General features: G+C 43.0%; 1 protein-coding gene and 1 long non-coding RNA gene across 2 annotated transcripts; one reads left to right on the plus strand and one right to left on the minus strand.

The window, feature by feature from the left end:
* Positions 1 to 1,032: 1,032 nt before the first annotated feature.
* Positions 1,033 to 24,944, plus strand: DGKE (diacylglycerol kinase epsilon). The gene is made up of 12 exons (XM_083727583.1): positions 1,033 to 1,136; positions 2,380 to 3,592; positions 10,280 to 10,439; positions 11,155 to 11,274; positions 12,484 to 12,627; positions 14,315 to 14,472; positions 16,758 to 16,809; positions 17,908 to 18,021; positions 18,177 to 18,248; positions 19,243 to 19,370; positions 19,613 to 19,724; positions 20,811 to 24,944. Exons 2-12 carry the CDS (start codon positions 3,132 to 3,134, stop codon positions 21,003 to 21,005), a joined length of 1,716 nt encoding a protein of 571 aa, XP_083583709.1. The 5' UTR covers positions 1,033 to 1,136; positions 2,380 to 3,131; the 3' UTR covers positions 21,006 to 24,944.
* Positions 24,079 to 26,625, minus strand: LOC310839319. The gene is made up of 2 exons (XR_014561430.1): positions 24,269 to 26,625; positions 24,079 to 24,229 (listed from the first exon to the last, which is right to left on the minus strand). It is a non-coding gene; the product is annotated as an uncharacterized lncRNA (long non-coding RNA).
* Between the last annotated feature and the right edge of the window lie 821 nt (positions 26,626 to 27,446).

Below are 27,446 nucleotides of genomic sequence, written 5' to 3' on the forward strand. Positions count from 1 at the left end.
GGTCTTTTAGCTTCACTTTATGTTTGAATTACAAGGTGGGGAGCACCAGACCCTTCAAGTGTCCCTATTTTCCAGGGACAGTCCCAGATTACAGAAGTCATCCCAGTTTCTGATTTGAACCTGGAATGTCCCACTTTTCTTTAGGATGACCCTATTTTCATCAGAGAAATGTTGGAGGATATGGAATTGTGTGTGACCCCTGAGCCAAGGAGATAAGTAACTACAACCTTTAGAAGACATTTGACAGCAGCCCTGTATAGGGGAGTTTTTTAATGCTTAATGTTTTATTATATTTGTATATATGTTGGAAGCCATCCAAAGTGGCTGGGGCAACCCAGTCAGATCGGTGGGGTATAAATACAACAACAACAGCAACAACAACAGCAACAACAGCAGACGAGGAAACCCCACTTTCATTGGAGAAATGTTGAAGGGTATGTATTATTTCATTTTCTTCCCCATTCTTTACCAAGACCCCAGGGTGGGTTACAGCAATTTTAAAACACAGCAGTTTTAAGCAAATTACAGTCAAGAGAATAAGTTAAATCCTATATACAATATGTGTCCATTGTCAAAGATCAGGGTGAAAAGGGGACAACATCTTCAGCATACAAGGAAATTCATGATGGTGTCTATCTATTGGGAAAGCCAGATGGGCAGGATATAAACAAGAAAAATTATTACTATCATTATTATTACTTTTGTTGTTGTTGTTGTGGAACAGGGTGTCCCTGTTTTCATCGGAGACACGTTGGAGGGTATAGAACACCCGTATCTTTTGTGAAAGGCTGCTGTTTTCAAAAAAGCAAATTATAGTCAAGAGAAAGTCCAGTCCGAAGCACAGGCAGGAGGGGAGTCAGTGACGCAGAGCGGGGCGGCAGGTGATCAGCTCCCTTCCTCCTTCCCTTCGCCCGTCCCTTTCCTCAGCATCCCTCGCTCGGCCTCTACCCCTCGTCACGTGGGCCGGCGGCCGGGCGGCCGTTTCCTAGCAACCCCCCATCAGCAGCTTCCTGACCCGCCGTTCCTCCTCCTCCTCCTCCTCCTGACCCCGCCCCTCTCCCGCTCAGAGAGCTCTTCCGCTTCCGGCGCTCATCCCTTGCCTGGCTGCCTCTGCAGATGGTCCCGTCGAGCTGTCGGTGAGGGACCGGCGGGGGGGGGGGTCGGGGTGGCTGAGGGGACTTTGAGGGGGGGACCAGCAGCAGCAGCAGAATTGCTAGGGCTGTTCGCTGCTGCTTCTGCCTGGAAATGCCCAGAAGCGGTGAATTTGTAGGAGGAGCAGGTGGCCGCCCCAGGTTTATGAAGGGATTTCGCAGCCTCACGGTGTGTTGAGGTGGGGGGGGGGCGGTTCGTTACTATTATATATATATATATATATATATATATATATATATATATGAAAAGCCAAGGGATAGGCCTGATTTGCTGGGAAACGAAAGCCGAGTGAGGTGCGCTTTTGTATGTGAAGGTTGGCAGGTTGGTATCTGAAGAAGTGTGCGTGCATACAAAAGCTTAAACCAAGACAAGCTTAGTTGGTTTACAGTGGTACCTCGGGTTACAGACGCTTCAGGTTACAGACTCCACTAACCCAGAAATAGTACCTCGGGTTAAGAACTTTGCTTCAGGATGAGAACAGAAATCGTGTTCCGGTGGCGCAGTGCCAGCAGGAGCTCCCATTAGCTAAAGTGGTGCTTCAGGTTAAGAACAGTTTCAGGTTAAGAACAGACCTCCGGAACGAATTAAGTACATAACCCGAGGTACCATTGTACTGGCTTTCCAAAAGATCAGCACATGCAGAGATGTCTATGCTGTCCTGAATCATAGGTACCACTGTACAAGGTGCTACTGGACAATTTTTTTTAATTTTTTTTTTTTACTGCATCAAACCAACACGGCTACCTACCTGAATCTAGTTACAGATAGGTAGCCGTGTTGGTCTGCCATAGTCAAAACAAAAAAAATCCTTCCAGTAGCACCTTAAAGACCAACTAAGTCAGTTCTTGGTATGAGCTTTCGTGTGCATGCACACGAAAGCTCATACCAAGAACTGACTTAGTTGGTCTTTAAGGTGCTACTGGAAGGATTTTTTTTGTTTTACCTGAATCTAGGTTGTGTAACGTTTTGTTTCCTTTTATTATATATGTCAGAAGCCACCCAGAGTGGCTGGGGCAACCCAGTGAGATGGGTGGGTGTACAAAGAATAAAATTATTATCATCATTATTAAGGGTGGAAGGAGGTACCGCAACTGAGCGAGCAGCCACTGTTTTCGTGGAATCGTAGAATTGTAGAGATGAGCCCAAGGGTTGCAATGCAGGAATATGAAGCATCTGCTGCCCGCCCCCTCAACCCTCAGGCTAACTCATTTTTTTTTTTAATTTCAGATGACTTAATCCCGAGCTGCTGCGCCCTTCTGCTGCCCTTCCCTCGTGGACTAGAGTTGGCCCAAGAGGCGCAAGCCTGGCATTAAAAGGGGCGGGGAACCACCTGTGTTGCACCCTGGGTGTGGGTGGGTGTTAAGGGGTAAATTGATTGTTCTTGTGCTTATATGGGTGTAGAGCAAGAAGCAAGGTAGTGATAGCCATAACAAGGAGAGAAACAAGGTGCTGTTGTTTATAGCATGGAAGGAGAAAGTGCTTGACTCTGTTTTGGGAGTTGGCATTTGCTTCTGTGCGTCGGCTTAGTGTTGGGTTTCTGCTATAACAAAGGGCAGGTGAGCTATAGCAAGAACGCAGTCATTGTTGTCATGATGGTGTGATGTTGTAAGGGTACATTGATAGGAGAAAAACAAGTTGTGGTGAACTATTTAATAGCACGAGAAATATATGTAGCATTGGAATTACGTAAAACTAAGTCTTGTGCTTTGTCAGGTATTTTAAGACAAGTGGATATTTGATTTCAAGACACAGATGTTTAAGCCTTTCTTTAGGGGAGCCACAAATAAAAGGAAAAAGTGAGGCTTTGTGCAGTAAGGCCTAATGAGGAGGGAACAGGCAATGTGGTTAATGATGGCAGATTAGGGAAAACTGCTGAAATGAACGTGAGTAAATCTATGTTGGGACCTACATGATCAAAACGTGCTCCCTTGTATCAGGTTTAATTTGACACCTAGCGATTGATACTAAATCAATTAAGGATGGACGGGGTTGAAAGGAACAGCTCCATATTCTCTCCAAGCCCGTTTCAAGAATGGAGTCTAGCCTTCTGGACTCTGTGCTCGGTGATGGTTCCCATACTGATCACCTTGTGGTGCAGCTTTCGGCGATCTCGGAGGCAGGAACTGATGCAGGACATTTTGCGTAAGAGCAAGCACAATTGGCAGGACACAGATCTCTTCAGCCAGCCCACCTATTGCTGCATCTGCTCTCTGCACATCCTTCAGGGAGCTTTCTGCAACTGCTGTGGGCTGTGTGTCGATGAAGAGTGCCTGAAGAAGGCTGACCGGCGTTTCCTCTGCAAGGAAATAATAATGAGGGGTGAAAGCGGCTTCAGGACCTCTATGGTACACCAGTGGATCCGTGGCAATGTCCCTCTGTGCAGCTACTGTGTCGTGTGCAAACAGCAATGCGGTACCCAGCCCAAGCTGTGTGATTACAGGTAATGCTGGGAATACAATTTATTTATTATTACATTTGTAGCCCAGGTATTCATAAAGTGGCGTACGCCCTTCTCCCCCTTCGGAATTTATCCTTGCAACAACCCTGTGGGGTAGGTTAGGATGAGATATGGTGATAGGCCAAAGGTGAGCTTCATGGCTGAGTGGGGATTTTAACCCTGGTCTCCCAATCCTAGTCAAACACTTAACAAATGGGTCACAGTTATGAGACACAGTGGTGGAAGAATGCTTCCCTGTGGGGGTGAGTCATCAGAAATGTGCTCTGCATTTTCTCATTGTGTTCACAGGCTACCTCTAACTTTCCATGAACAAGATGATGAGTACTGTGATCTCCATACCCTGCTGAATGAAGCTATGATTTACAGTATTTTCAAAGACTACAAAGAAAGCAGGCCAAGTAGTGAGGTGTTCTTAGTGAACGCTTTTCAACTTTACAGCTTCCGTCTCCTGGAGAGCAGTACAACCTGTTTTTACTGGCTTAGGCATTTAATTTAACTTAATACTAAAAGTACACAAGAGTCCATTTTAGTAGGTTAGAGAGATAGAAATATATATATTAAAACAGGAAGGGAAGGTATTCATTCTCTTTATTCCACAAGCTGGCCTAATGAAAGCTTGAAAGGCCCCACACCCCTGGTTGCTTGTGATGAGCAAATACTTTCTTATAGGTGTACATTGGTTGACTAGTCACTCTTTTTATGGTCTTTTAGCTTAGTCAGCCAAGCCAGCCTAGTGGGATAAGGATGACGGATAAATCAAACCAAAACAATTACTTAGTAGAATTCTAGAGTCATCTATGTGTTGTATGTAAGTACAGCAAAGTGTTTACAAAGCATCATCTTATCTCTTAGTTTGGATGGCGTGGCCAATTGTCAGAGATTATGGGAGTTGTGGTCCATCACAGTGTGAAAGACCAAGTATTCCCCATCTTTTCTATAGGGAATGTGACAGGCGCATGACAGCTTTTTCCTCTGGCTTTTCTTGACAACCCTCCCCTTGGAATCTTCTCTGAAGCCAAAAGTGGGTGGGAAAGCCTCTCTTGTTTTCTCACATTTAGTGATGAGTTGAATGAGAACCGATGTGCCCAAGGGCAGTGTAACTGAAAGTATGATTCTTCTGATGCAGCTGAAATGCATCTTTGGATTAGATTGCTGCGTGAAAAGTTAACCAAAGGCAGAAACGCTGGGACGTAAACCACCCCAACTAGTGTGGAAGCCCAGTCCCTAATCCCAATTGCAAGGGAACAATCTGGTGATTAATATTCATTTGTGGTGAGCAAATGGTTCTCTGCACATGCTCAAAGGCTCTGTTTTATGTATTTTATGTATTCAGTGATGTTGCGTAACTGAGCCTTGGCCTTGGAAATAGGCCCCTAGGCAAAACTGTAGCTGAAATTTTAAAGCATTAAGAGCTTTGTAACGAGTCATACATTAATTGGACATTAATGCATGCAAGTTCTTGTGCAATAATTTGGCACCTGCGTGTTAAAATCAGAGTGAAGGCTTATGAGTGGAACATTAGCTTCTTAGCCACTGTGTCTTGCTCTATAGAGTATACAACTGTTGTTCTAGTTTAAAATTGGATTAGCACACAGAGTCCTAACTATAGTGCCCAGGGCTTTTTCAATCTGCTCTCTGAATAGTAAGAGAATCCCACCTCTTGTCCAGTTATCATAGGCCAGGCATGTCCAAAGTCCATTTTGGGGACCTAATTTGGCCAGCTGGTCAGTTCAATCCGGCTCCTGTGGCAGTTTATTTCCTGGGGTAAAATCCTTAAAAACCTCAACAACTTCAGTCCTAAAAAAAAAGCTCAAGAACTTCAATCCTAAAAAAAAAAAAAAAAAAAAAACTTTGGCCGGTCCCCACGGCCCTTCACTTCATCAAATCTGGCCCTCTTTGAAAAAAGTTTGGAAACCACTGTCATTGGCCATAATATGCATCACTCTCAAAGTTATTTCCTAGGGTCTTGGTCTTGCTTGAGTAGTGCACTTTCAAGGTCTGGAATATATAGAACCTAGGGCAGTGTTTTGCAAACATCCTAAACGCATCTCCTCTTTCTGAAGTTTAGCTTTTCTTCCCACCTAACCCTAACCCAGCATGAACATCTCTGTAGCAATTGAGTGGGTCAGAATCCTCGCACATAGACAAACGTGTGTGCATTTCCCTGCTCAGCATGAAGTTTTCTTAACTGTGGCAAAGAGATGTTTAAAAGATTGTTGAGGCAATTGTGCTTCACAATTCTTCTCATTTCTTCATTTCCCCCCAGTTTCTTGCCTGCCTCCAGTCCAGGGTGGATTTGATTTAAATCACTTGTGATTTAAATCATTATTTTTACAGAAAGACTCATTCTTGCTGGTATAATCTTAATATTTGCAACCAGATGAAGATTTTATTTTTGGAGTAATAAATTTTCATAGTAGTATTTACAGTTATATCAAAGATTACTGATTTGGTTATACTGTTAGAAATACATAGACAGATAATGATGAAATTATTGTGAGGTTTAATAAGTTAACTGTTTATATTTGGACAACTTTTCTGCTGTACTTTATTGGAAGGAGAAAAAGAAACAGTAACAATTCAAACAATTTATTTAACTAAAAGAATAACATTATAGCATATGTATCCATGTTTGTTAACTGATGTGGTTAAACAATTTCTTTTTTTAAAAAACAGACTGAGTTTTAGTACACATGAAAAACTTAAATCCTTATTTCCTGATGAATAGCCTTTGGACTATAATGTAACTTAAATAGAAAACTATCTTTAGAAATATTTTTCCTCCAAAAGCATTTTATTTTAAAAATCTGATTTAAATTTTTAAAAAGCAGATTTTTCTTTATTTTATTTTTTTAAATCATTGATTTTTATTCACCCTGCTCCAGTCTCACTCACCGCCCCCCCCCCCCCCCGAATCAAGCCCAGGTCTTGATTGCATAACAGATGCATATGTTTTAATCTCTGCCTTCTGGTACAGTTGAGTTCAACAATCAGGAAGTGGAGAGAAATGCAAGCTTTTTTCCTGGCCAGGGAAGTGTAAGTGCCAAAGAAAGGTAGGATGAGAGAGGCAGGTAGTTTGCCATCTGGCAGGGGCTAATTGTTCCAGGCAGATGAAATGGCTGAAACAATAGTACGTTAAAATGCAGTGCATTTAATTGCCTTTTTTATTCATGCATCTCAGTGCCTTGGACATAATGCACTTGGGTTCTTCAGTCGCTTTTTCCTTTCTGTTTGTTCAGAAAGTATTTTGGGTCACCGTTCCAACTAAGGACTCTCAAGGTGACATCACAACTCCCCTGCAATGGTGAGGGCTATAAAATTCTTTTCTTTTGAACGGAAGCATGCATCTCTTTCTAAATTCTGGCAGCAGATGGTAAGGCCCATAAAGGTGCCCTGTTCACCTGGTGGGTCTTATATTGCTGATCTGGCACTTGGAGGGAACAACATAGTTGATTCTAGGAATTGTTTCTTTTGGATTTTTGAGTGCTTTTTTCACCTTGTGGTTTTTAAGTTACCGGGCCAAACTGTCTCTCAAGCTTTTAGCCAAGCTTGCGTTAAATGTCCTCTTAATAGCTTAGTCTGTTTAGTGTGCATTAAGGACCTCATTCACTCCTATCCTCAATGAATCCCTACTATGTAGTATTTTACAATGTTTAATATTAATAAGTTTGTACCAGAGTACGTTGTGTACCTTTTCCAGCAAGAACATCCAAGACATTAATATGTTTCCCCCCCTTCACAGGGGAGGATATTTATGGCTAGTCTCTTTCATCCTATTTGTAGATGTGCCTTTATTAACATGGCAACAGCCAGCATTGCTTCCTGGTCATAGTGGACATCTGCATTGAAATTATTATTTGTTGGCCCTGGCAGTTCTTTAGGAGATTATAGCCATCCATCTTTATACAAAACGTGGTTTGGCAGCACCGCTGTCAGACCCAGAATCGTGTGCATTTTCCAGGTGGATCAGGGAGTGAAAGACTTTGGTCAAGTGGAAGTGGTGATCACACCTGTTGTGATGTAGGGTGGTATGCAACTAAGCTTTACTCCGAGTAGACCTATTCAAATTCATGACCGTGGCTACGTTAGGACCATTAATTTCAGAGGGTGGAATTCCAGCATTGCACTATTACGGTTTTTCTATCAGTGCAAGACTCCACCCCAATGCACTGTTCTGGGGGTTTTCCTGAACCCTCCTGTCTCCCAAGCTGATTTGGGGGGCAGGGAACAGTGTCAGAAACTTAAAACCTAGGTTATGGGCGCAACAGTGGAATGTCCAGGTGCGCTTTTTTAATAACAGGAATACAAAGCTGAAAATGAATGAACTGCAGCTAAAATACTATGTTCTACATGGCCTTAGTCCTTCCCCTGTCTACCCCCCTCATATTCTTAAGAGGGTCTCTTCTCCAGTCTTCAGAGAGTAGCTGGAAGTGGGCAGGCGGAAAAAGATCTTCCTTTCCTTCCACTCTGCAGTTTTAATCCAAAATCTTTGGCGCGGTACTGTGCCCAGAGCTCAGAAACGGCTCACACTAATGAAATTCCCTGCCACAAAATGCTCCTAGAACAATGGGAGTTTCGAGCACAGGCAGGGAATCGTGGGAGAAGCCTCTCAGCACTCATGAGAGTCCTATTACCGGCTCTTGCTAGCACAGCTGTTTAGTTGAATCTGGCCCAGTAGGTTTACTCTGAGTAAAACTTAGTGGGATGCCACTTACCATGGGCATCTTTTTACTGTAGCTATACCAATACAGTGGTACCTCGGGTTACATACGCTTCAGGTTACAGACTTCGCTAACCCAGAGGGACGCGGGTGGCGCTGTGGGTAAAACCTCAGCACCTAGGACTTGCCGATCGCATGGTCGGCGGTTCGAATCTCCACGGCGGGGTGCACTCCCGTCATTCGGTCCCAGCGCCTGCCAACCTAGCAGTTCGAAAGCACCCCCGGGTGCAAGTAGATAAATAGGGATCGTTTACCAGCGGGAAGGTAAATGGCGTTCCGTGTGCTGCGCTGGCTCGCCAGATGCAGCTTGTCACGCTGGCGACATGACCCGGAAGTGTCTGCGGACAGCGCTGGCTCCTGGCCTATAGAGTGAGATGAGCGCACAACCCTAGAGTCTGGCAAGACTGGCCCGTACGGGCAGGGGTACCTTTACCTTTATACCAATACAGTGGTACCTTGGGTTACATACGCTTCAGGTTACAGACTCCGCTAACCCAGAAATAGTACCTTGGGTTAAGAACTTTGCTTCAGGATGAGAACAGAAATCGTGCTCCAGCGGCGCGGCAGCAGCAGGAGGACCCATTAGCTAAAGTGGTGCTTCAGGTTAAGAACAGTTTCAGGTTAAGAATGGACCTCCAGAACGAATTAAGTACGTAACCAGGGGTACCACTGTAAGCATTTTGTTATTCCAGTTTAAAGGCAGAGAGTTGGTATGTAGATTTTTTAAAAATAGCTTGACTATTGCTAGAGATTACCTTATAAGCCTTTCTATTTATACAGCTTATCTGCTTGTTGGTTTTTTGATGTTCATTTTTATAGTGTTCATTACATAGTAATAAAAATCATTTTAAAAAAAATCCAGTAAAAATAGAATAAAATTGAATAATGCACTGAACTTTCCCTACTTTCCCCTCAACCCCGAGACAATCTCAAAAACGTAGATCTTGTAGTGCTTCCACCCAGTGCTCAGGATTTGACTTGGGCTTGTCTTCAGCGAGAGAGTGTTTTGTAACCGGTGGAAAATGCTGTGAGTGCTTTTATATATGTCCTTGCTGGCTGAATCTGGCATGCATCCTTAAGGTGGGAGCACCTCAGAGAGAATAATGCAGAGGTGGGGGAAACAGGTCTCTGGTATATTGGGGCTTTTTGCCCTTTAGACTTGATTGTTTACTGCATTTATATACAACTTTTTTGACTCATAGGTGGCTTTTGGTTTAAAATAGAAAATAGGGGCTGCAAAAAAATAATAAAACAGGCAAATTGTCTGAGTGTTGTAGCAAATGCTATGCAAGTGGAGCTCCACTCACATGATAGGGAATCCCCTACCTCTCCCCCTAGGTAAAGGTAAAGGGATCCCTGACCATTAGCTCCAGTCGTGGCCAACTCTGGGGTTGCCACGCTCATCTCGCTTTATTGGCCAAGGGAGGCAGCGTACAGCTTCCGGGTCATGTGGCCAGCATGGCTATATCTATAGATATATGAGAGAGAGGGGGAGGGATTGTATAGACATATGGAGGACATTTTTCTAAAAGAGTTGTCGGAGATGGGTATGTCTTTCATACATCTTGGTTTGCATACGTTTTGGATTACAAACCATTTTGTTGGGGTTACGAACAAAAAAATTTTGGAGGCCCCATTGGTGAAAGCGCGCCTTGGGTTATAACCTGTTTTGGTTTACAAACAGATCTCCGGAACGGATTATGATTGTAAACCAGGGTACCACTGTACTTGTTTCATCCTTCAAAATCCATGTAACAACTCGTGAGTTGAGAGAAATAAGGAGGCAGCAGAGATTTTCTTATTTCATGATTACACCGTGCGAACTGTGGCCCTACCAACTTTTCTTCTTGAGCCTGTTAAAAATGTCTTTCTCAGCAGCTGCCTGGCAAAAAACAAACAAACAAAAAACAGTTGCTTGAGTTCAGTCAACCTTATTATTTTCTTTTCAGGTGTGTGTGGTGTCAGCAAACCGTACACGATGAATGTATGCAGAGCGCTTTGAAGAACGGGACATGTGAGCTAGGAGAATTTCGCAACTTAATTATTCCTCCATATTACTTATTCAATGTCAGTCAGATGCGAAAAGACAAAAGAGTGGACTATGGCAAGGTAAGCCTTGCTCTAGAGCTGCATCAGAGATGGGGAACCTATAGCCCTTCAAAGGATGGAGGAGAACATCATGCAAGTGGGAATTAAAAAAGAAAAACCAGGAAACCATGGTTTCCCCTTTACATCCCAACCAGGGAGTGTTGTTTGTTCCTCTCTGTCTGCCGCTGGCCATGGTTTGATAGAGGGCAACAAATTACAAACACTGGTTTGCACATAATATAAAGCCAAGGCTTCCAGATTTGTTTTATTTTGCTAATACAGTGGTAGGGGGCAGCAAAGCAGGAGCGGTTGGTATGCTGTTTATTTCAGATAAACCATGCTAACCCAATGTTCGTGGCTCCATTCCATCTGAAGGATTAGGTAATAATCTCACGGAGTTCTTCCATGCTGTAGGAGCTGTTGATCCTTTGAAGATGTCACAGGCATAAAGTTTGCATAAGTCTGCATAAAATACAGATACACAAATTAGCTTATGTGATTTAGCCCTTAAATATTGTTTGGAAGTGGAAAAAGTAGTGTTTTGTCTAAACTGCAAAGCTGTTTATTTTGCTGTAGCTTTTTTCTGAAATATTATTCTAAGGTGTTCAGTCTCTCTTTCATAGTTTCAATTAGTTACCTAACAATGAAATAAGAAGGGAAAGAACCGAGTGCTTTTTATCTGCTTCATCACACAGATCAGCATGCAACTACTTACTTGTTTGTTTCTGTTCTGCAGCTAGCAGCCTCCTGTGGGAAAAACTGGACTCCCCTAATCATTCTGGCTAATACTCGGAGTGGAAACAATATGGGGGAAACATTGCTTGGGCAATTTAAGATGTTACTAAACCCAATTCAGGTAATTGTACTGATTCATTGAAATTGTTTTATTGTTGAATGAATCTTATTGCTGAGTGGGGAGGTGATATATTTTAAATACATTATGCTAAAGACCCTCAGGGTACAATCCCAAACATGCTTTCTAGGGAGTAAGCCCCACTGAACACAGTAAGATTTAGCAAAACATGCACAGGACAGCATAGTGTAGTGGTTAGAGTGTCACACTAGAACTGAGGAAACCTCTTGGGCTGGTTACTGTCTCAGCCTAAATCTACCCCATGGCAAGTTTAAAAGGAAGGGAACATGCCCTACTACTTAGCTGCTTGAAGGAACAGCAAGACAAGACCATAGTTATAATAATTATAGCCTGCTTGTTTGCTCAGGAAACCCCTGTTGTCATGTTTTAGAACTAAGCTTAAAGTGTGTTTTGATAAGCCTGATCTTCCTGAAGTAGTACTACAGCCTTGCAAATCAATTCACAATTACACTGCACTTGGAAAAAGGGCATGGAGAAAGGCCCTTCTTGTTTCTCCGTTTTAAATTGGTCAGGAATGTTAAGTGTGTTTTTAGAGGAGGAGGAGGAATGGGTGCTGGTTTTTCCCTTCTCTCTGCATTGTGTATTTTCTTTCTTCGTTGTTTGTTTCAAAGCCACACTAAAATAACCCGCTTGCTTTTGGAAACACTTTCAGCGTTCTCCCTACGTTTTGTGCCTTGAACTCAACTGGGCAATGGCACAGGATGCTATGACAGGAGCCTTTTGTTCCTTAAGTTTCCTGTTTAATTTTTTTAGTTCTCTTCCTCCCAAATCTCAAATGAGTTTTTAAATCTAGGGGAGCCAAGCTTTTGAAATTCTCTGTGCAAACAGGCTGTGTCGCAAGTAGCCTCAAAGCGTAACACACCTAACGTATTCAATAATATCTTATCTCGCTTGTAAAGACAAGGCAGAAAATCATTGCTATATAGATGGAAATTCTCCCTAGGCACAATTAGATTGTGGTGTATCAGTGCATTGTTTTGCTGTTTGCTTTCTTATCATAGTGACAATATTTGACCTGTGAAGTAAAATATTTCTGACTGCCATTTTAGGAATAAGCTCCTTTTTAAAAGGTACAAAAAAAAAAATCTGTCTCTTATTTTGTATATGATTTCAAGGCTTAAAAGGTATTTTGTATGTTTGGTGGTTTATAAATCCTTTCTGTTAAACAAATAAATTCTATTTAATTTCCAGATTTTTGAGCTAACCAAAACAACACCTGCAAAAGCACTGCAGCTCTGCACTTGGTTGCCTTGCAATTCTGCTAGAGTACTTGTCTGTGGTGGAGATGGCACCGTGGGCTGGGTCTTGGATGCGATTGATGACATGAAGATCAAGGTATGGTGTCCCAAAGTGACTTGGCAACCCACTGATTTCTTCGCACTCCCATCTGTGCCAGGTTCACCTGACCCGGTAAAGGTAAAGGGACCCCTGACCATTAGGTCCAGTCGTGACCAACTCTAGGGTTAAAGTGCTCATCCTGCTTTATTGGCCGAGGGAGCCAGCGTACAGCTTCCGGGTCATGTGGCCAGAATGACTAAGCAGCTTCTGGCGAACCAGAGCAGTGCACGGAAACGCCGTTTACCTTCCCGCCAGAGTGGTACCTATTTATCTACTTGAACTTTGACGTGCTTTCGAACTGCTAGGTTGGCAGGAGCAGGGACCGAGCAATGGGAGCTCACCCCGTCGCGGGGATTTGAACCGCCAACCTTCTGATTGGCAAGTCCTAGGCTCTGTGGTTTAACCCACAGCGCCACCCGCATCCCTACCTGACTCAGTACTGCAGGCCAAATAACCCATGTTGTCACTTTACTATATCCTCCCGGAGTAGCTTTAATCTGCCTCCTTTTTTCCTTTTTACCAGGAGTACCATTTAAAACTTTTATTTGGGGGTGGGGGAGAGAGATAATGTTCTAAGCAAGGTGTAGCCGTGGATTTCTCCAAACCTTTAACGGCACAAAGGCCATTTATAAGAGCATAAAATTATAAACGAATTCATTAGAAATAAGTGAAAAGTGTTTATTCCGGAGAGCATCTATGAAGGCTACCTTTTCATATTGCTAAATAAGACTGCCATAGGTCATTGGCAAAGGTGCCATAAGTAGTCAGCCCTCCTCTCTCCCCACCCATATGTTGTGCATTATTTTTATAATGTTTTAAGAATGTTGCACTATTTTAGTGTTGTTAGCCGCCCTGAGCCCGGCTTCGGCTGGGGAGGGCGGGATATAAATATTATTATTATTATTATTAATTTATTTATTTAATTGTTCCACAACCCTTGCTCTGTGCTTCTAACACACAGTTTCCCAAAATGGCACCCTGTCATTTTTCCTGTTTCATTCTTCATTCCTGCAAATTTTGCTACTGCTTAATTTTTTCCAGCAAAGAACTGCCTCCTTTTAGGTACATTTGGTCGCTGGTGTGGTTTTAGGTCTGCTATTTGGGGGGGCATTGTTTTTATTTTGTGACAATTACCATTTAGGTGACTGGAAAGCATGTTTTGTTGGGCATTACTGTCGGGTGAGCAGTTCCAATGTAACTGATCTCAAAGGTGGTTATAATACTTCACTTGTTTTCCCCACCTCAAAGACTATCATAGCTTTAGAAAGCAGGTTGCAGAGACCCCAAGGAACCCTGTTTTTCCATTTGAGAATCCCTCTTTATATAGGTTTCTTACAAGCAGCTGATTTCAGGCTCCCATCCATTATTATTATTATTATTATTATTATTATTATTATTATTATTATTATTTCCGGTCTGGTCTCTCTCTATTTGTTGGTATCTAAAATATATATGTAACGTTAGAGAAGAGGAAAGTTACATACTCTTTCCTTCAATTAGTATATAATTTTGTCATATGCTTTCTTTAGCCTTCCAGCTGTAACGTTTAATAGTAATTTTTGAACCAGATTTCCAGTTAATGGTGTTTTTAGGCAGTCTTTTATATTCTGGGATTAAATTTGAGGAGTTGCCAACCGTGTAAAATCAAGAGCCTTAATGCTGAATCAATACTTCTGTTTGGCAGGGCCAAGAGCGCTACATCCCACAGGTTGCGATCTTACCCTTGGGAACGGGAAATGATCTGTCAAATACACTGGGCTGGGGGGCTGGCTATGCTGGAGAAGTCCCCGTGGAGCAGATTCTGCGCAACGTGATGGATGCTGATGGAATCAAGCTGGATAGGTGAGCTTCCAAGCAAGCCATTTCTAAGATCTTTGCTTGTTCCTCCCACCCTCTAACCTCTCTAAAATATCACTATAGGGGAACTGTTACGTTGAGTTCTGACATCTGTCCTCAGTTCTGTGCATTGCTACTGCTCTATTTCAATGCCTGCTTGAATCATATCTGGTTCTAAATGTTTTAGTGGTGTGAGTAGTTATGATTAATTTAATTTAACTAAAAAAGATTAAACCCAGGGGTGAGTGGGGAGGGCGGTCCAATTAAAACCCCAATTAAAAGGGGTTAGAGGTCAGATAGGAAGTAGCTGCACATGGAAGCAAAGCCCATGGTGATTAGAGATCAGGGAGCCCTTCAATAAGCTGCTTTGCAGAAACTGAATGTCTCATTTTTAATCCAAATGCAGGCAAGTACAAACGTAGTGTTTCCAGTTTATAAAACTGCAGCAGGATTTCAATGGGTTTAGGTACTGGGGGCCCCATGGCATATGCTATCTGTTTTTGTTTCTTTATATAAAATTTGTTCTCTTGTACACGCTTTCGAGGCTTTGGGATGTTAGGTGGTCTCTAAATGGAATCACAGAATTGTAGCGTTGGAAAGGAACCCCAAGGCTAATGGTTCAGTCCAACCCCCTGCAATGCAGGAACCTTGCCTAATTTGGGGCTCAAAATCCACAACCCTGAGATTAAGAGTCTCATGCTTAACCGACTGAAATATCCAGGGGTCATTTTGTGTTTGGCAACATGCACCTTTCATTCACAGGAAACGCCACCATGCCCATTTGCTCCGTGGTGAGCACCATGCGTACAGTGGCCCTCTTTACAAATAGATGTGCACCTCAGCCTTCATACACACACATACAGATTTATAATTTAGCTAAATTAACTTGTCCACACAACAGGAATCCTCAAGATGACCTATACTCAATAGAATTTTTAAAAAAGACACAATATGTTGTAAGGCAGAACCCATGTTTCTTTGTGGCTGTTGCAGTCTAGAATAGGGTTGCCATATTTCAAGAAGTAAAAATCCAGACGCAACAAGTTGTTTGAGCTTTTTTTTTAAAAAATCCCCCAAAGAAAGTTGTAGGGACATGGTTCAAGAGGTTTGCACTAGTAATGGAAAATGGTCGTTCTCATGTAGATAGCTGAGCACAGTAAGAAAAAGCTGCAAAATAACGATATTGTCCCTCATACTGTGTATAAATGTGGGGTTTCCTTGCCCTTTGAGGGATTGATGCGGTAATGTTGTCCATTTCTATAAAGTCTTAAATAGAAATCTTTTGTGAATAAGGGTTGTGCTCCAGGATACCTTGTCTCCGATGAAGAAAGGCTAGCCTAACCCCACTCATATGCAGGCACGATGAACACAGTTACAGCACAGTCCTACACATGTCTTGAAAGCAGTAGGACTTGCTTCAAATTAAGTTGAGTTTGGATTGCAGCCCTGGTCCTGAAGCCTTGTCTTGAAGGACTTGCTCAGCAACTGTCATGATTCCTAAAAGCATAATGTTCAAAAGGGGTTGTTTTATTTTTTTCCTAATGTCAGTTTCAACCTGTAAGGCAAGTAGAGGCAAGTTGCCATCTCTGCCACGTTGCACGTTCCTTTATTAGGCGTTTTGACATGCCGCCTGAGGCTTGTTTTGTGGGATGTGAAACACTTAGCAGTCAAGTACAACATTCCTAGAGTGGACATGCTAGGGAATGCTTTGTTCCAGCCAGGAGAAAACTTCCTGTTTCCTCCTGAGCTGTGACAAACTTCCTCTGCATGTGACTAGAGGTGTGTGTGTGTGTGTGTGGCCTAACCTGGGCACAGCTCCTTCTTTTGCTCTCTTCTCCATTTTGCTTTTCCATGTGTTTGCAGAAGTGACTGCCTGTTCTCAGTCGCTTAGGAACTAACACCCTTTTGGGATAGTTCCACATGTGTATATAGTTTTGTAACCTAAGTCTGCCTTCAGGGATCCAACTGTGAACTGAATGATTGTGAGTAAACTACTTTTATATTGACTTTAATAAGACTGTCGTGTCTGTTCTTTTTATGAGGGAGTAGAAGAGATCTTACCAGGAATCTTATATTGGGAGGCTCAGACGAACCTAAAACAAGCAAACCACTGTGCGTTTAAAGGGGACTGTTACTCTGCTAAGATATAGAACTTGCTAACGCAAGTCAGGAAAGATATTATTAAACAATATATCCTCCCCTGCATCCCTGAACATTCCCACATGTTTGAGAATTTGGCTTTGGAATGCAAACAAAAATGTACAATCTGTTCCTTTCTCCCCCCTCTGTAGGTGGAAGGTTCAGGTAACAAACAAAGGATACTACAACTTAAGGAAGCTTAAGGTATGATTTGGAGATGTGTGCATGTATTTAATCGCTCTAAGCCTGGGGAGGACAAAAAACACTGCTTGGTCACCAATGGACACCTTCTGGCACTGAAACATCTTGGTCCTATGGGTTGCTGTGATTTTGGAAAGAATAGAGGACAAGTTAAATTGAGGATCCAGTAAGCTGCTGCTTAATCAATCATGGTTCCTCAGGACCTCTGGATTCAGTTTAGTTATACCCTCCAGGGGTGGGACTGCATTGGGCTGTGTGAAGGGAGATTTCTACTCCATATACTACCACCCTCCAGTGAGTGGATCAGGGTTTCGGACAGCTGCCTAAATTACATTGTACAGTGGAACCTTGGTTGTCAAACGGCTTGGCTCCCGAAAAAATCAGCTCCCGAACACTGCAAACCCAGAAGTGAGTGTTCTGGTTTGCAGATGTTTTTCGGAAGCTGAACATCCGACGTGGCTTCCTATTGAGTGCAGTAAACTCCTGCAGCCAATCGGAAGCCACGCCTTGGTTTTCGAATGGTTGTGGGAGTCAAACGGACTCCTGGAATGGATTAAGTTTGACATCCAAGGTACCACTGTATAAATTTTTCTACGAACATAGAAAACTTTTAAAAATAAAATAAATCTGTTAAAGCAACAGTTTTATGAGTGGGGTCTACTTCTGAGGAAGATCAGGCTGCACAACACAGAAGGTAAGGTAAAGGGAACCCTGACCATTAGGTCCAGTCGCGGATGACTCTGGGGTTGCGGCGCTCATCTCGCTTTATTGGCCAAGGGAACCGGCGTGCAGCTTCCGGTTCATGTGGCCAGCATGACTGAGCCGCTTCTGGTGAACCAGAGCAGCACACGGAAACACTGTTTACCTTCCCGCCGGCGCGGTACCTATTTATCTACTTGCACTTTGACGTGCTTTCAAACTGCTAGGTTGACAGGAGCAGGGACTGAGCAACGGGAGCTCACCCCGTCGTGGGGATTCGAACTGCCGACCTTCTGATTGGCAAGCCCTAGGCTCTGTGGTTTAACCCACAGCACCACCCGCATCCCTAACACAGAAGAAGCCAAGTGCTAAAACTGTTGATGCTTCTCCCTCTTCTTGCAGGTCTTCACAATGAACAACTACTTTTCCACGGGTCCAGATGCCCTCATGGCTTTAAACTTCCACACACATCGTGAGAAGTCTCCCTCTCTCTTTTCCAGTAGGATTATTAACAAGGTACGTCGGGTAAAACCAAAGCTTGTTTTAATACCTACCTTTTCAGAACCCTAACATTTAATTTAAAAAATCTCCAAAAGAAGTTGTGGTAGCAAAAGTAAAAGCTCCTCTGTGTGCAGGCTTTCTTTTTCACAACAGTCTTTCTTTCTTTGCAGGCGGTATATTTTTTCTATGGGACCAAAGATTGCTTAGTACAGGAGTGTAAGGATTTGAACAAAAAGATTGAGGTAAGATGGTTGTTTCCTCCTTGTCATACTTTAGTTCATTTTGTAGTAGAGCTGGGCAGAGAAACCATCTCAGAGATAATAAATCCCAAATGCTCTTGGAGAGCAAAAATGATTGACCACTTCAGATGGGAATTGGAGGTTTGTGGTGGGCTTCGGCCAATAATAGGATTATTTAGCTTGGCCTCTCCCCCCATAGTCTTCTCACTTTTATTGAGCTAAAAAAAGGAGGTTATCTTGAAACCCTCAGAACTCTTCTGTGTAAAATGGCAGCATGCCTCACTGAGAGTCCCTTCCTGACATACCCAAAAGTCTAGCTTTGAATTTGCTCTTGCCAATGTCTTCTTTTCTTCTTCTCTGGCAATCACTCATAGTTGAGTAAGAGTGTCTTCCATAAACACGGTTTTAAAAGTGACTCTGTAAGTGACTGTGGAGGCCAATTCTGGATCCGCACGTCCTTCCACAGTGGGGACATAGGTTTCTGGGTTGGAGTTGATCACGGTGAGGGTTTACCAAGCGTGCCTTCCTCTTAGCACATTTCTCCCTTGTGTCCTGAGTTTGAGCGTCTTCAAAACCCATGACACCTTTGGTAAAGGCTGTTCTCCAATTGGAGCGCTTGCAGGCCAGTGTTTCCCAGTTGTCAGTGTTTATACTACATTTTTAAAGATTTGCCTTGAGAGAGTCTTTGAACCTCTTTTGTTAACCACCAGTATTAGACTTTCCATTTTTAAGTTCGGAGTAGAATAGTTGCTTTGGAAGACGATCATCAGGCATCCGCACAACATGACCAGTCCAACAAAGTTGATGTTGAAGAATCATTGCTTTAACTCTGGTGATCTTTGCTTCTTCCAGTACACTGGCATTAGTTCACCTGTCTTCCAAAGTGATGTGTAAAAAATTTCAGAGGCACCGTTGATGGAATCTTTCAAAGAGTTGGTGATGGCGTCTCTCTCTTGCCAATGTAACTTGCTAACAATCTGTTGTATCTCTTTTAAAGCTAGAGTTGGATGGAGAGAGAATTGATTTGCCCAGCTTGGAAGGCATCATAGTTCTGAATATCGCCTACTGGGGAGGCGGCTGTAGACTGTGGGAAGGAATGGGGGATGAACTTTACCCTCCAGCAAGGTAAGATTATAAACTTTTTTGTACATGAGCTGTGTGCATTTGGTAAAAGTTTTGGGGCCCATGCATCCAGGGGTTTGCTCACTGTGTGGGGACTTGTAGAATTGTTTTGCAGCATCATACATACTGGACTACTGAAGCAGCAGAAACATTCTGAAGCAGAATGTCTGAAGTGTTCTTCTATGATGAGTTGTGTTTAAAGTTCTGCTTATAATGGTAAGAAGCTCCCCTTTTCTCTCTCTTAGGCATGATGATGGGCTGCTGGAAGTTGTCGGAGTCAATGGCTCTTTTCACTGCGCTCAGATTCAAGTGAAGCTCGCAAATCCCATTCGGCTGGGACAGGCCCACACTGTGAGGGTAGGTGATAAATTCGGGGTGTGCCTCCAGGGCTGCTTTCCACGTTCTTGGTCCAGCCTTCTGGCACTGAGCCTGGTAGTACAAGCAGCAGGCTCCATCTTCATCTGGAAGCTAATCCCCAGGTTGTTATGAGGGTCACACATATCTTGTGGACTCCAAAGTCACTTCAGTCTATTGTGTGGACAGACTGACCAAAGCAGAGGAGGACCTTCAGGAGGATGCTGTGTGACTGCATTGTATCTTTAAAATAAGTGCTAGGCATGTGCTTTTGACTGGTGGTTTAGTTAACTTTTGGCTAACCAGCCTGCTACTTTTATTTTCTGCAACAGGCAGTCAGCAGAGTTAGTGCCACTTAATTTTATTAGGGCATTGGTAGCGTTACACCCCAAATAGTGACTTCAGAGCAACCTGTTCAGTTTCAAGTGACATTCTAGGAAACTCACGAACCATACATAATCTACTCACGAACCCTAATCTACAGTCTTGGGGGTTGATTTGAAAAATGGGGTGGTTGCTTACTTGTTTATTAAATCTACTATTTTTTGACACACGTTTCATCTGGAGAAGCTAGGGCAGGTTGCAATTCAACTCAAAAACATCCAAAATATATTTTACTCGTGGATTTCTAGCCTGCCTTGTCTCAGGGGGTGGGGACCACTAATGGCCTTTAACAAATGCGGTGGGTTTTGCTGTTGTGAAAGAAGCTCAAGTAGCATGAAAGGAAGAAAAGGGAAGGAAGGAAACAGGAATCCCCTTTCATTATCTGTATGTAGCTCTGCTGGTTTGAGCCAAGGAAGTTTCCTTTTTCCACCAGTCTAAGCAGTCTTGAGTTGAACAGCTAGTTGCCTCCTTCCTTCCCTCAAGTCCCCCTTTTTAACTCCCCTTTTCCCATTAAATGCCAGCAAAGTTTATTTTTTGCCCCTAAACTTTTTCTTGCCACTTAATAAATGCCATGAGCTGATCTGCTAGAGACATTAAGCATCCTGCACTAGTTCAGTTGCCTGGCCTGACAGGGCTTTCAGGTTTTGCCGTCTCTGCAGTGGTTTGACTTTGCTTCTTTTTCTTTACGTACCTTCCCAATTCCAGTTAATCTTGAAGAATTCAAAGATGCCAATGCAGGTGGACGGAGAACCCTGGGCACAAGGCCCTTGCACTGTCACCATTACACACAAGACACATGCGCTGATGCTCTATCACTCAGGGGAACAGACAGACGACGACGACGTGTCCAGCGTATCCGAACAAGAACTTGCCAAGGATCAGACAGATGAAGATACCTAGGTCTGGGCCAAGTTTTTGGCATGCTAAAAATGGTAACTCCAGCTTGGCTTTGGCTGAAAAGCTTAGCACTAGATATTCCGTCTCCAGTAAACCTCTTAACGCCATGCCAATCTCTGTACTTACAACTGGCAGAGGAGTAACTAAGCCATGCTTTTAGTGAGATAGCGATATAGATATATATATAAAAGCTGAACCAGGCTTAAATTCAGCAAGCACTTTTACTCTGGTTTATAGCATCAAGCTGAAGCAGATGGGGAAAGAAACTTTCATGGTTACTTTACACTGACTGCTCTGCAGACTGAATGCCGCCTTCTGTAGGCTTTCTCTCAGAGTTTGTGTATAGTCCTATGGACTAGCTGCTGGTGTCTGTGATGTCTAATTGTGTAGATTTGAAGAGCATGAAGAAATGTCGTTTGGGGACATGTTGGCTCAGTGCTGATAGGCCCCTGTCTGATCACTTGAGAACCCTGTGGACTCAAGTTCTCCTTTTCCATCCCATTTTTCTCATGAATTCCCCCTTCCCTTCCCTCCTCCTTCTCCTTTGAGCCAACCCTGGTGCTAAGTCGTATCAGCACCAGGGTTTTCACTACCCATGGTTAGCTTTGAAAATGAAAGTGAATAGGGAATTTGCACGTGAGTGAAGTATGATGAACCACAGGACACTCTCGATGGGGCAAGTGCTATGTCTGCACCAAACCATGACTAGCTTCATTTTCAATAATAGAATCACAGCACCAGATGTTATTTGACTTGCACTTAGTGTTTCTAGGCCTCATAGATGTTTAAAAACCATTGCATATCACAGCACTTGATATTATTACCTTCTTAGGTACTGAACAGAGAGAGTTCCTGAACAGTATGTTGCTCACCTAACCAGTCAAGACCTGATAGATACTTATGGTTCCGGTTTTCAAAGAAGAGTATTCATTTGACCAGTACGTAACGCTTCCTTCCTCACTGGCTGATCAGAGATTAAATGATGTGTTAGATCCCTGAATTATACAAGACAATAGCAACAAATATTCTAGATGAAACTGTCCAGTGCAACTGTAGTCTTGTTTTCAGGGAAACAGATTTGCAAAATTCAGTAACCTAAGCTTCGCCACCTGACTGACAGTCCCAGTACTTGTAATTTTAAATTTCAAAGAATTCCTAAATAGCCTGTGAATGATGCACTGATTCCGTTAAGACCACTTTGAAAGAAGAACTCAAATGAGAACATATTATCCACTATCTCTGAGTCCAATCCCAAATTGCCTTCTGTTTGCAGAAGGGACTGCAATCCAGCAGGGACTCCTGATGGAAAAAAAAGGAGGAGGCAAGTTTCAGTTATTTTCCCCTCACTGTTCCAGGGTGTCCCCCAACCTTCCAAAGTAGATTTTCAGGAGGCTGTAAATTGAAACAGGAATTGGTGGAAATCACTCTTGCCACTGGGAAGCACACGCCCAAGTCTGCTTAGGTTGCAGATATGTTGTTGTTTTTTTCTTGCTGTTCACAAATCCCACTGAAACAAACCAAAGCAGTACAAGGATAGAAATTCCTCCTTGTTTCAGTGAGGGTTGTGGAGGGATACATTCCTGGCATATTATGCCCTTGGTCTTAACACTGAATTATTCTTTCCCCCTTAGAAAAGATTCCCAACTCCATGTGTATGTGTGGTAGTACTTTTAAGAGACTGTTTAGTAATGCACGCTATTTACTTGGGTAGCATAATTACAAGTTTTAGAAACACTAGCTTGTATAGCTTAAATTAAGAGTGCCCCCATGCTCATTTTGAGCAAAGGAAAAAGACGTCTAGAAATCAGGCAAGTTTCAGTATTGGTGATATAGTTTAATAGTCTTCGGCTGGAGCAGACTATGTAAATTGACAGACCAAATATTATCCATTGAAGTCAGGGTGGTTGTGTGTTTGTTTTTGTGTTAAACCTTTTTCCACTGGACTGATTTTGACAGTCAACTAGTTGTATTCTTAAGCTATTTGTAGCGTTAGCAGCGTGCTTGAAGGTCCATTTGTATCCATGTATGTCTTCCGTTGCACAGGAGAGTTCCCAAATATGCATGGAATGAGTAAGTTGTGTTATTGAGAGAAATACACACCAGTGATTGCCAGGACTTCATGCCCGGGGTATCATTGCTGTAGGACTTCTTGGTCGGCACTAGTCTCTTGATAACCATGTCCAAGAATATGTTCTATGGGGAACATCACTGCTCAACGAAGACAAAAGGGGCCTTCAATCACCACCTGTACCTCGCTGAAAATTGTTACAAATTCTTGTGTACCTTCTTAGCTGAAAAGAACAGCAAAGAGGTATATGAAAAGTCATTATCTGTGTCCTCAAAGCACTTGACCAAGAAATAGATTCCGAGCTGCTAGGTGCATGTTAATAGAGACCTAACCATTCGATTTCTGTTCTTATTTATTTGAATGATTCCTATGTAAGTGCTATGCTCTGATTTTGAGTGTCCTAGTGTTTACATAGTAGGCATCTCCGCAGGTGGATTCCGGAAAGAATCTGCTGAATATGCTTTACTGTTTCCTACTGAAGAATGTATTATTAGTTCAGCACCTTGGAGAGGTAGCAATGCACTTTCACCTTTATTCTTTTACCTGGACCACTTCATTCTGCCAGACTGCAAGGACATTCCTACTTTGAGTTGCTTCCTGTTCCATCATACTATTCATCTAGCTATCAAGGGGCCAATCTGAGCAGCTGTTGGGCTCTGTAGGATGGGATTGTAACACTCTCATTCTGGTTGATGCATTCTCAGACCACCAGGAGTCTTCCAGGTGGGGTGGGCCCTTCTACTATACAATGCATTTATAAGCAGGCATCTCCAGTTTGTGAAATCTTACCTTTGTCACGCTCTCTCATGTTTCCATGCATAATCCCTGTACTCCTCATTACGTCAAAACAACAGTGAGAGGTGCAAGGACATGCCTACTGCAAATAGAGGATTTCTCAGGCTGTTGGGTGTGTGAGCTGGTTTTAGTGTGTTCACGTGACGCTCCAGTTTGGTTTCAATATTTGTTCCTGTAAATCAGCTAGGGAACACACCCTTGAGAGGAAATATCTTAATTACTTAAACTACTGAATCTTGAACAAAATTCAACGGACTTGGCAACTCCCTCAAACAGTGCAGTTGATCAGTTATCCAAAAGAGGGTGCTCAGCTACTGAGTTACAGCTCTAACATGAGCTGTGGTTTCCTCACTCAAGTAGTTTACTTTATGACTAGATTTGTAAGAATCTGTTGCTGTTTAACACTTCCTGATCTGCTGTTGCTGCTACTACTACTAACCACCCAGAGTGGCTGGGACAACCCAGTCAGATGGGTTGGTACAAATAATAAAATTATTATAATGTAGAATGAACAGTTATTGCATTGTAGATGTGGCAAGCTGTGTGGAATGCCCATATCACACAGACGTTCCATTAGATGCAGGTGATCTATTTGCCCTGGCAGCTTTTTGCACCGCTATGGTGCAGTGACCACTTTGATGTGTGGCTGTCTGGAGGGCGTGATGAGTGGATAAGCCCTTGGCTGCTACTCTCAAATTGTTACATGCAAACCTTCCTCTAATGAGCGATTAGAGATAAGGCAGAAACAGCTACCAAGGAGATTGCCACCCCTTGCTTCTGTCATGGCATTGGGAGTATATAGTAAATATCCTGGAGCAAAGTTCTCCAAAACCATTGGCAATTCTTAAGTAGCTTCAGCCTCTCTAACTAGCAAGAGTGAAATGATTTAAAAGTTACTGCTCCTTGGCTAGTGGAACTTTACAAACTGGTTTTGGATAAGACTCAGAAGAGCAAACAGACACGCATGGTCTTGCTTTTCTAGAACTCTCTAAGGAAGTCTTTTTTAAATTAAAAAAAAATGGAAATTGTTGGATTGTGTGAAATACTTTGCTACTGAAATAAAGCGATTGAAGCACTGATGTCTAGTTGCTTTTCGAGTTTATTCTTTTTAGAATAATTTGTATGATATGATCTTTTATAATCTGCTGCTTAATGTCGTCGTGAGAACCTAGGCCAGTGAGAAACATAGACCTGTCTGTTGTCTGAGCTTATATGGTCTGCATCAGCTAAAAGAGTCCCCTTTTAACTTTTAAGTCAAAGTCCACCTTATGTCTGAGTACTTTACATAGCTTTCCACCCCTCGCCCCAAGGGAAAAAAAAGGGTTGTATCTTATTTGTAGTGAAATTAGGGCTGGTTGTGATGGTGACTTCCCTGGCACATTTCAAGGCAAAAAGCTGGGAGGCGAAAACCAGGAGTCCTCTGCGTACTGGTCAGAAGTAAATCTGCTGCACAGAACTTGGGAAGATTCCCCCAAATGATCCACAAGTTCAGAGTACCAGCCTCACAGCTCACTTGTGAGAAAGTGTTGCGCATTTCTAGCCATTTCGAATGCTGGAAGGCACTCAAATTCAGAAGTTAGTGTTGTGGTGCATGTAGAGAGCAGCTTATGCGCAGGGTCCCTCATTCGAGAGAATGAGAAGTCAGCAGATATCTGAGCACAGGGACGCATGTTTGGATGCTGATGCAAATGGGGAGCCTGTTGCAGGTAAGAAGACTTGAGGTGCTCCCTTGGAGCTGCTGCTTCTGATTCAGATTTGCTGCATTAGTTTTTACACACTGAGCGAAGCGGGGTGCTTTGGTTATAGACGCAGGGTGAGCGCTGCTGCAGACACAGCCCCCCTCTTCCGCCTCTGTAAGTGGCATGTAGGCCGAGTTACCTTGTGTCCGTACAAAAAGCATTTCCTTCCCTCTGCCCTTTCTGTTGATGGCAGGAAAATTCTCAGCAGCGTGATGCCAACACACAAGTTGGAGTAAGCATTCCAGATGGGGCGCTGGGAGTTTCAGCCCCGTGGCCCTTTATAAGAGTTCCTCCAAAAGGTTAACCGTTTACGCTATGTCAGGTAAATTTTAGAAAAATTCTACTCCCTTTCAAGTGCAAACTGTCTCGCCATGTCGTTCCCCGTTGCAAATGAGATCTCTCATTTGTTTGCTCTCCAGTACCAGCACTGCATCTTTCTCAGGTATTTTTTTACATATATATATATATATGATTTATGTTGCTTGAGGTATTTGCATTCTAGATTGTGTCTTTTTGTTTTTCCAAATGCACACACTTCTAAAATGGGTGTCTTTAAACGTGAGCTATTCTACCTTGCAATGCTTTCCTTCTCGCGGAGCAGGGGGGGAAAGTGCTATCTTTCAGAAGGTGTGCGTGCTGTCCGCGTGTTCAGTTTGCGTCATCCAAAAGTCCCTAACCACTGTACTTGATTGTCTTTGAATTTGTCTTCAGGTTAATTAGTTGAAACATAGAAGGCGTACAGAAACAATTAGAGCATGCAAGTGGTGACTGCTCATAGGGCAAGGATGGTGTCTCAAGGCCTTGTGTGTGTGCACTGCTTATTTTGAAAACTCAGTGCCCTTGACATAGTGCATGCAGTTCCCTCCGCTCTCACAATCCCTCCATTTTCTTCCTGAGAGATGGTTGTTGCCCACCATGGTCTGTGCATAGCCAGAATTGTGCTTTCAAGCTGGGGCTATGTAGGGGAGGCAGGAGCAGTTAACCAGCCTTTTCCAGGATACACCCCATGTTTCTGGTGGCATGTCTTTTGAGAGAGAGAGAGAGAGAGAGAGAGAGAGAGAGAGAGAGAGAGATGCGAGCCAAAGAACTGTCATTCTGGCCTTCAAAAGTTCAAGGGCATGTGTTAAAACCCTAGTCTGGGGTCCTCCTAGTGAGGAAAGAGCAACTATGTGGCCAAAGCAAATACCAGTCAGGCTGGACTTTCACCCCCAATGTGACTAGTGATCAGGGATGATGGAAGCTATATTCCAGCAGCTTTCAGAGGGCCACAGGTCTCCACTTCCCTGTGATACAGTCTACGTCCTTGCTTACATTTGCTCACTTGTCACCATGTCCTCTTCTCCACAACTAACTCCTGGAGACTACTTTACATAAAAGAATGCCCCCCTCCATTTTAACCAAAATTGTAGAAATAGGTCTGATATTGTTATAGTTCTAAATTATAATAAGCTGGAATGTAGCCTCCAATTATAGCCCCTTAACCTGGGAAGTCGGCTTATAGCTGTGGCTGCAAGACTATTGCCACTGTCACTCTTTTACATACCAAAATTTTAAGGTAGGGTACAGTCTTGCAACCTGGGATGAAGTTCCGTTCTTTTTAATGGGGCTTAATTCTGAGTTAGCATGTGCAGGATTTCCCTCTAAGCCAGAGTAACTATCCCTAATAAGTCAGTTGTGGTTGTAGGTCTCTTTCTCTTCCTCTCTCTCTATATCTCTATCTCTTTCTCAAAGGTCTCTGAAACCCTCAGATAGCTCATAGCTGAAAGGTGAAAAGGTAAAATGACATGTCTTGTTTTTAACCACATCATACCCTTTGGATGGGTGCTGTCAAGACATGGTTGA

This window comes from Podarcis gaigeae (genome assembly GCF_964106915.1).
Source record: "Podarcis gaigeae genome assembly, chromosome: 2".
NCBI lineage: Eukaryota > Metazoa > Chordata > Lepidosauria > Squamata > Lacertidae > Podarcis > Podarcis gaigeae.